The sequence below is a fragment of the Saccostrea cucullata genome, unplaced genomic scaffold, assembly GCF_032062105.1.
Source record: "Saccostrea cucullata isolate Sc308-1 unplaced genomic scaffold, CSIRO_AGI_Scuc_v1 ctg18115, whole genome shotgun sequence".
Taxonomy (NCBI): Eukaryota; Metazoa; Mollusca; class Bivalvia; order Ostreida; family Ostreidae; genus Saccostrea; species Saccostrea cuccullata.
Genome location: NW_026938271.1, coordinates 1089 through 11114, shown reverse-complemented (window position 1 = coordinate 11114; position 10026 = coordinate 1089). Strand labels below are relative to the sequence as shown.

The window sequence follows — 10026 nt, the reverse complement described above, 5'->3', positions numbered from 1 at the left end:
CATCAGAAGGAATGACTATTCCTTTGTTTAGCAGTGTTTCTATACATTTGGTGTCAACCATAATGTCTATATAAAAGTGTTTATATGAATAAAATTTCATTTTTTACCAAAATTCTGTACATTCATTGGAGTAGTGTAAAATTAGATGAGATAAATACGTCAAGTAAACCACTTCTGGTACGTAGGTGTCAGTCTTTTTGGTGCGCTTAACGGTGTTAAACTGTGAAGTGATTATTTCTTTAGTCATCAATCTCTGCCTAACGTTTTAATAAATCAACAAGTCTCTCTGTTTCCGTGCAAAACTGAAAAATTAAGAATTCCGTGGTTCAAAATATTAGATAGACTAGCTGATGACACAAAATCATTCTCTCTACACAAGGTATGTATTTGTGATTCTCTATCAGTAGTAGCAGACACTATCTGACATTTGACAATGTTCATCCCTTCTATTCCTCTATAAAGTAGTGTCTTTGTTTCGGTTCTCTGTCAGTTGTTAGACTATCTGAAATACCAGAGATGTGTTTTTGTGGTCAGTTCTTCATCTGACAGTTGACGACATTGATTCATAACTTCTACCCTAGATTTGCCTTTTTGTCAGTTCTGAAGGGTAACCGCAGTTCCTTCGCCATGCACCCTGCAATTTTAAGTGAAAGTTGTGGGTCCTTCGGGTGAGACTTTAAAAACCGAGGTCCCATGTCACGACAGGCGCTGGCACGATAAAGATCCCTCACTGCTCAATGGCCCTGAGTGCCGAGTAAAGGTCAAAATTTGAAGCTGTTCACCGGTATATGTTGACGTCTCTACATGAGTGGAAAATTCTCGAATGGGATGTAAAACAACATCAATCTATTCCTACGTATGTCTTTATGTCAGTCCTCTGTCAGTAATTCAACAATATGACATTTGACGCTGATTACTTCTGTCTCTAGCCATGTCTTTGTCAATTCTCTTGCTGTAGGTTAACGATTTGACAACTTGTGATACTAATTATTTTTTGTTGTTGTTGTTTTAGGTATGTATGTTTGTCAGCATCACCACTCCACAGAATTCATGGACATTCAGTTCAACTTCACCTACACAGCGGGCGACCTGGCGACGCTCTACTGTAGAGTCAAAGACCTAGGTACCAAAGTGGTTAGTAAAAAGACAGTCAATACATTGTGTCAGCGAGGTGTAAGTTAAGGTTGCCCAGAGGAATAAGTCTCGTGATTGCCATATCACACTGGAGTTTCTTCACGAAATATGGAGATACGAACAATTGAAGCTCAAACGTTCATTCAAACAAATCAGAAGCAGAGATAATAGATGTGTAAAATTAATCGTCTGAAATGAATTGATTTAGGTATATCATGAAAAAGGCATTTAATGCTTTGGGATAATTAATTTAATGTGTACTTAGTTTCTTTTTCATTACAAGCTTAGTGCTTCTGTCTTGCAGCCATGTACAAACATAGCTTTAAAATTGAAGTCAGAATCAACGATGATCAGGTTAAGCCTCAGGAGATCAATGTTAAGTCTTGACTGAAGTCTTGAACGCGATTGATGTGCTTTGGGAGAGGTACTGGATCGAGTATGAAAAATAATTAAGCATCAATTACGTATCAATATCGATAAATTCAAGCTTTTTAAAGCAGTGAACGATATTGTGGGCTTAATACAATTATTCTTAAACTTTGTCTCCAAAATGTATTTTATGAGCGTTAGTTTTGGAGGAATTGAAGGATATCTTCTTCTCCTGGGAACAATGAGGGTGGTACTGCATTAAAGATAAAAAGTCTTCATTGGAACTAGGTTCCGCAAATAAATTTCCAATATGCCTTGTTGCCAACACTTTTATGCCAGCCAAGAATGATTCCTAAAACGGGAATACCAAAATTCATTAAAATTATTTGAATAATTCATTAAGTTAGATCATTTTGTCAATGTTAATGCACCATCTATACTAGTATTTGAATACATGTATCAATGATAAATTTCACAGGTAGTATGGCGGAGGACCTCTCAGCCGCATCCTATTTCCGTCGGGCTGGACATATATGTACCAGACGATAGATATCACGTGCAACATATTCCATATCGAGGCAGCTGGAATTTGATGATTAAGAACGTGAATATCAATGACGCTGGTGTGTACGAATGCCAAATAAGTGCCAAAGAAAGAGCGGGCTCCCGGCGACTCGTCCTCCTTAATGTCCTTGGTAAGTTCTCGCCGATTCTGCTTTCTCTCAAACTTAGCAGCAGATTCTCCTTTCCATTTGATGATGTTCTTTATCTCCAGAGACTGAGTTCCCTAATGCATGATTTTGAAGTTTTCGACATTTCTGTGTCAAGATGAATACGTGAGCATTTGTCTTAAAGGCAAACGATGTATATCTGAAGAAGCTCTTTCTTATAGGTATAAATGATTAAATAGTTTCTACCTCTCTGATTGGTTAAGTTCCATAGAAATCAATTTATGCTCACATGTACTTGAGATAGTTTTTTTCATTGACGTAGTTTTTTCTACATTAAAAATGATTGAAAACATCCAAATTGATACTATAAAATGGTTATGAAAAGCCGTGTTCACTTCCATGCTCTTTTTCCACAATGCACAAAAAAAGATAAAAGAAATTCCAGATTATTTCAACTAGTTACGTGCATTTTAACCTCGCTTCTCTCACTGCGATCTTCAATAAATGCTAACAATCAAAAAGGGACCATGGTCCAAAAGTTTTTATAATTTAATCAATAAATAATACATTTTGTACAATACAACACTCAAAAGATATTTTTTCAGTCCAAACGACAATTTAGCCACTCTAAGCCTCATCCTCTCGATGAATATTGTAATCTTCATGTAGTTATATCACATCAGCAATAATCAAATAGCATTTGGATCAAAAGGCTTAAGCCTTAAAGAGTCAGAATAACAATGCTTGCAGACATAATTGTACCTAAGTCTGTTCAATAAACATTTTATTTCAGAGTCAGAAACTTATCAAAATGTATATTTTGTTGACAAATATTTCGTCCAATACAAAATAAAGTACAGACAAAACACGCTGAGCATGTGGCATTAATTTGTCACGAGACAGACAGACTTTTAATCTTTTTTGTACTCGTACTCTCTTTGAACTAGTTCTCTGCTCATTCATCATTTACGGTGTAACCTCATCGGGTAATCGGACTAATATCAGCTGATCAGATTAACGTATTATTGTGTCGCGTCTCCCTGGAATTCTTTCTCATGTTTGGCTTATGATGAAAGTCACGACCAACTGCCAAACATGTGCTGCTATTTTATTTATGAATCAATTCATTCGCATATTTATTTTTAAAACAATGAAGTGTTATACTGTTGTTTCTTTTCTTTCAGAAGCGCCATCTACAACGACCCAGAAAACATTTTCTCCGCCAGGTATATTAAAAATAGCTTTCGTGATTAAAATTTTATTTTAAATTAGAGCATTCACACTCTTCCATTATAATGATACATCAACTTGATGAAAAATGTTTGGTTTACAGGATTATGGATATTGTCCATTTGAATTATTCAAAGCATTTTAATAATGATGCCAACAAATTATTTATCATAGCTGACGAACAAAGTAAATCACTGTGATCATTTTTCCTATAATTGTTGAATAATTGGTCCAACTTGAAAAAACACTTCAGCTATATCACAAAATTTGTATAAAAATTTCTATTTTTAATATTGCAAAAAACCAAGATGGCAGTCTTTGGTTAGGACAAATCAATGTGTTTATTTAAATCATTTTTTTGCATGATTTCTAATCGATAGATGTAATTTTCCAGATATCCACATCTTCGGCCTGTACCGTCATTTGTCAATGAACTACCATGCTTGAATTTGATTTGATTCTTTTGGTCCCTGTTTTAGATAAATATTTTTGATGAATTGATGTATATTTCTTTATTAAAATAAAATTTATTTTTTGATTTACTTTGGTTGTCAATAGTGTTTTGTTTATCAGTGTATAGAAACAGTGGAATGAAATTGATGTTGTGATTTTTGCCCATTATTCTTATTATTGCAGACATATACATTTCGACTAGCTCCAACTTTGTTGAAGTGGGTCGTACAATTACGGTGATATGCAATGCAACCGCCATAGATTTGCCGACTGGAGACATTGACTGGTTTGTAGAAGGACATAAAGTCAGAGAAAATTCGCGCACCACAATAACAAAGTATTCCTCATTTGTAGAAAAGGTGATAATTAGTAAACTGACAATAACAAATGCACAACTACAGGACGCCGGAACGTACGTTTGTCGGACGTCCGAATCTCAGATCAGCAACACAAAAATTCATGTTTTAAGTGGTAAGAAACTGCAATGGAAATGTGTCGTTGCTTTGAATGTAAATGCGTAATTTGTCGATTCCCCAATTTTGTTTAAAATTTTGATGTGTCCTTTTTGCCACAAGCAGTCATTCCCTGTTTAGACACCACACCGATATTTACGAGGGTTGTTCGATATGTATTGTGTATTGTACCACAGCGCGATAACGCCTTGCACGATTTCGTCGATATTTATACGCTTGGATAACTCTATTCAATACCATGCCAACAGTAAACACGAGCCTTCATCTACACATGCTTATAAAATAATCGTCATTTCAATAGAGCCAGTCGTTGACCACTGTTGTAAAAATGATTGGGAAAAGGGTTGAGAATATTGAAGAAATTAGAGCTTATATAAAATTTCGCACAAAACTCGGTAATTCGGTAAAGCAGATTTTTACTAAATTGGGGGAAGTTTATTGGTCTGATAAGGTATCTTATGAGACAGTTCGTAGGTGGAGACAGAAATTTCTGACTGGCACAGAGTCCGTCAAAGAAGCAGCAAAATCGGGTCCACCTGTGACTGTATCAGGCAAGACAAATGTCTCAAAAGTCAAGGAAATAATTGAAAGTGATGGCAGGCACACGATTCGTGATATTGCCAAAGTGTTGGCATATCGCTATTGCGGGTGCATTTCATTTTGAAGCGTATTTTGAAAGTACGAAAGATTTCTGCTAGATGGATACCCCATATATTGACAGATGACCAAAAAAGATACGAATACAAACCGCTAAGCGACTGCTAAAATTTTTTCCAAACTTCAATCAAAGACAATTTGCAAACATAGTTACTGGTGACGAAACATGGGTTCACTATTTCGAACCAGTAAGAAAAGTTGGAAACAAATTATGGCTAACCAAACACGGTAGAAGGCCTGTAGTTGCCAAAAGGACAATGAGCACAAAGAAGGTCCTTTATTGCATATTCTTCTCTTGTGATGGTTTAGCCGTACAAATTTCGGTGCCGAAGGGCAAAAGTGTTACAGGTCGGTATTACCGAGATGTTGTACTGAAAAAGCTCAAGAAATATATTATCAGAGACGACGTCCTGTTTCGCGATTTAGGCATGTTCGCCTTCTTCATGATAATGCTCCATCACATACATCTGAGCTTGTGAAGCAATTTTTGAAGTCTGAGAAGGTTACCGTCTTGCCACACCCACCATACTCTCCGGATCTAGCACCATGCGGCTTTTTCCTTTTTCAAAAACTTAAAAAGTTTTTATCTGGTCGTCGATACCAGTCCCGACAGGCCCTTGGCTCAGCCGTCAGTCAGTGCCTCAGAGGTATACCTAAATCAGCGTACCGTGACGCATTTCAGAAATGGATCCAGAGATTAAAATTGTGTATTTCAAATCACGGAGAATACTTTAAAGGGATGTAATGTCCATTTGACTATTTGAATCGAATCCTTTTGAGATATCGTACAATACACAATACATATCGAACAACCCTCGTATACGAAAATGTACGTTGAAGCTTTACTTACGACATCGTTTCAAAACTAAGATTTTATTGCTAAATATGCAGTCATGATAAACTTTTAGTTAATTGTTGCCAATTCTCAACTTTTATTTTAATTGGTTAGTCACCTATATTTAATGTTTTATTTAATTTGATTGGTCACCAACTGTTATGTTGTGAAATCTCCCTGGTACTTCCTAAAAGCTGTCGGTTACATTGTTGTACCATAGAATCTCTGTCAATATGTTGAATGCCATTAGTCTTCTTAATTTATTCATAGATCTTTTGTGTATTAGCTATATTTCTTCTCTCGTAAATCTTTTTATTAACTTGTGTCTCCTGTGGAATTTTACTACTTTTCACGATATTCATAACTTGTATAACTTTCATTCCAGCAAGGTCTATAAACTCCAAGCGAGGAACAGATAGCGAAGGTAAGTTCTTTAAATCTAATAGTGATATAACACACTGAAAAAAACTTTATAAAGAAAAGTTAATTTTCAAAGAATTTCGAATAATTAGTACCAAGGAGTTTCACAGTGACACCTTTTTGTTCCTATTCCTTTTCCCTTTTCTTTCTTTTTTTGTGTTGCAAAATATACTAATCATATTTCTCTGACTGTGTTGCATAACCTCCAATCGTAATTTTGAGAAATTAGATAAGGTATGCTTAAATTGGAAGCTAGTTTTCTTTCAAATATGTCTTGTATTTATGCTACAATAATTTTACATCTAATTATCTAATTAAGTTTATGAATATACTATAATGTATGTGTACTTTCCATTTTAGATCGCTATGCCAAGTCACAAAGGTCGTCTGCATCATCATTGTTTACGTCACTTCCTGGACTGTTTCATCTGCTACCTTGTGTTATAATTCACTATTGTCGGACTTAGTTGTTATCTGTTTTCAATGAATTAATTTTCTATGCATTATATTGTTACATAAATATATTTTTCCACACTTTTTGGAGTTTTCATTTGTTATGCAATGGGTATGCATCTATCAGAAATTTTCCTCCTATTTATAGATGAAGTGCTTATAAGTTTTATGATTTTTAAACAGCAAAATGCAATGCAATTTTGATGAATTTTGCTACCTTTGACAATTTTAGACAGCGTAAAACTACTGAGTACGGGAAAAAAAAAACAAAGAGCATCTATAAATTGCATAAGAAATGCAAGGATTATCTCATGACGTCATCACCAAAAACAGCTGAAACATCGTCTTTTTAAAAATGTTTCTCTTCCCCCCAAGCAATCGTATTATACATGTCGTACTTTTCCCCAAAAAATAATTCTTTAAATATAAGAAACGGACGATGCCTTTAGTAATACATATTCAGGGTTTCAGCAAAAAAAAAAAAAATTGATATATAAGTTCACAACAAAATGAATCTTAACGATGGTGGTATCAGTTTTTAACATTAATTGAATTTAATATGAAATAATCGACGAAGATTTGAAGATGAAGATAACGATCGAACAATCAATGATCAATCTTCTTTACATTCAACTACTTAGACAAAACGGATCATCAGGAAATAAAACATGTACACCCCTGGAGGTGGAAACACCAGATGTTGGATTTGGTCTCTTTAAAGAATTATTGTCCCTATTGACCATTTACACCCGCCCTTGGCCCCGGTTGTTAATGAAGGATATGGAGATTACGAACAATATTCAATATCAAAGTCCATAAAACAGTACAAAATAGTAGCAGAGTAAACACGGACCTCCAAAACATCAAAGGTGGGATCAGGTGCCATGGAAGGAGCATCCCCTGCTGACCGGTCACACCCGCTGTGTGCTCCTTATCATTATCAGGAAATAACGGGAAAATCCGTCGTCAATTCAGTATATAAATAATGCTCTAACAATTAGTTTGAAAAACGGCACTCAGCATTTGACTCAATAATAAATTGTATTTGCTGACAAGGTCATTGTATCGACCATAGAACTTAAAAAAATGATGACTTTAAATGAGACTGCTGATATTCTTATTTCATCAACTTGTTTGTCAATAATCCACCTCGTTTTAGAAATTGTTCATACGTAGAGCATGCTCTTGCGTATCGAATCAACTGAGATATATAAACGCCGTATGCAGGTGATGAAGGTAACTATATTGCTGCAAAAGTACGGGAAGTTGATGATAGAAAAGTTAAAATCTTCACGTTAATCATAGAGCTTGGTTGTTAGATTACCGTTAATGTCTTTTTCAAGTAAATATTCAAGTATGAAACAGATGTGTCAGACTCTGTAGTATCTTTTACATGTATCTCAAGCTCACCAGGATGTATCGTATCGACATAAGAATGAAAATAACCATTGGTTGTTGACAATTCGTCGTCGATATATTTAAATGTCAAGTTGAAGGTCACAGCAAGGGTTTTTTTTCTTTTAACGCATAAGACTTTGCACAAATTCTGCTTCATATGAATACAAAAATAGGTCTGCTAATAACGGAGCGCAATTGATTCCGATGGAAATTCCAGTAGATTGTTAGAATACCTGGTCTCCAAAACCGACATAGATATTGTCGATCATAAACTCAAGCAACTTTTTTATGTCAAATTCAGAGTACTTGTGTGTGCAATCAGAATGTGTTTTAACAAAATAATTTTGCAAATGACCAATGACCAAGTAAGTGAATTTACGGGTTACATTTTTTATTGAAAAAGCAGCTGTCAATGACATCAAAAAGACTGGACTTAAATTTATCGTGGGGAATGGTTGTGTATAAAGTTGAAAAGTCGTAAGTTTTATAGCTGTTGATTTTGGTAAAATATTGCGATTTCAAATTGTCCATAAGTTCTTTGGAATTTTTGAGTATAATAATGATTGTTTTTATATCCTCATCTCATTCACATTCCTTCTTGAATATATTGTTGCACAGTACTCTTGATTTTTTTTCTTCACTACTGTCAGTATCTTGGTAAGGAGTAAAGAAAGAGGCTTGGTTGAACATTAAATTTTACTGGAACCCACGATGTAACTTTAATTGTAAGGATTCTTATGAAGTTTCGGCATCCAATATATATATAGTAGTTCAAAATCATTTCGATTCTTCGGGATATTTAAAATATTTAAAACTGACATATGATTTTGAAGAATTTTTTTTCTTATATAGGGAAGTATGAGTATAAGAAGGAATACCATTTGAAGAATTGAATCCAAGTTCTTCTAAAAATACAATTTATAAAATGAGACTTACAAACGAAGACAATGTTGTTACCTGCTTTGTCGGCAGGGACCAGTACGTACTAAGGTCTTCATTATGAACTATATTTACTTCACCTGTAATAACATGTTTAGCAGGACTATAGTTATAGGATGAAGAAGAACATGAACACGATGGAGGATTATGTTTCAGATACTCAATATCCAGGCTATGTAGAGTTTTCTTGTAATTAAAAACAGTTTAGGAGCAATTGTCGATGTAGATTTGTAAGAAATAAAAAGTGTGGTCTTTAACTTGAAATATGGTGGAATACAAGACTGGGCCCTTTTGTGATTAAGAATATTACTTATAACTAGAGCAAAGCTTGTTGCAAAGCAACGAGTAGGTCTTCCGTCCAGTTTCGACCGGAAGTGACGTCAATAAGAGAAAGCAATGAGTAGAGACGCCTCCAAGGACTTTAAAATTTAAAAGTTTCAATTTGCGTCAAAACCTGCAAAATAAGCAATTTTTGGCTACTTCCGGTTTGACCGGAAGTGAAATCAAGGGATGGAAAATCTGGTTGGACGCTTATAGTGCCATTAATTGACCAATAACATGTCAAAAAACGCAAAAATTTGCATTTTCTGATTACTTCCGTTTTCATCACCGGAAGTGACGTCATTTCACGAATTTAAACAATTAAGGCATCATACCGGCTGACATCAAAGTCACAACTACAAAAAAACTTTGAAAAAAACTCAAATAAAACTTTTTTATTCTATTTCTTTCGACTCAAGAGAGACAGTTTTATTTTTCGACTACTTCCGGTTTACACCGGAAGTTGTTCCAATGGATGCATTTTGCTGACGATTGTTAATGTGAACATAAGTTTTATTTGCCTTTATTCAAAACGGTTGAATTTTTCAAAAAATCTTGAAATTGAATATCACTTCCTGTGTCGACCGGAAGTGACGGATGCAAAATCAAAAGACGCCATGCGTAACTCAAAGAGGTGTTTTATCATCCCCGAAAATATCGTGATTCAATCTTG

The 10026-nt window shown here is 34.8% G+C and overlaps 1 protein-coding gene across 1 annotated transcript; it reads left to right on the top strand.

Moving 5' to 3' along the window:
* The first annotated feature begins 993 nt into the window (after positions 1–993).
* LOC134249881 (hemicentin-1-like) lies at positions 994–6770 on the top strand. Its single transcript, XM_062732239.1, has 6 exons — positions 994–1134; positions 1982–2198; positions 3359–3400; positions 4041–4328; positions 6208–6246; positions 6603–6770. Exons 1-6 carry the CDS (start codon positions 1015–1017, stop codon positions 6707–6709), a joined length of 813 nt encoding a protein of 270 aa, XP_062588223.1. The 5' UTR covers positions 994–1014; the 3' UTR covers positions 6710–6770.
* Positions 6771–10026: the final 3256 nt, after the last annotated feature.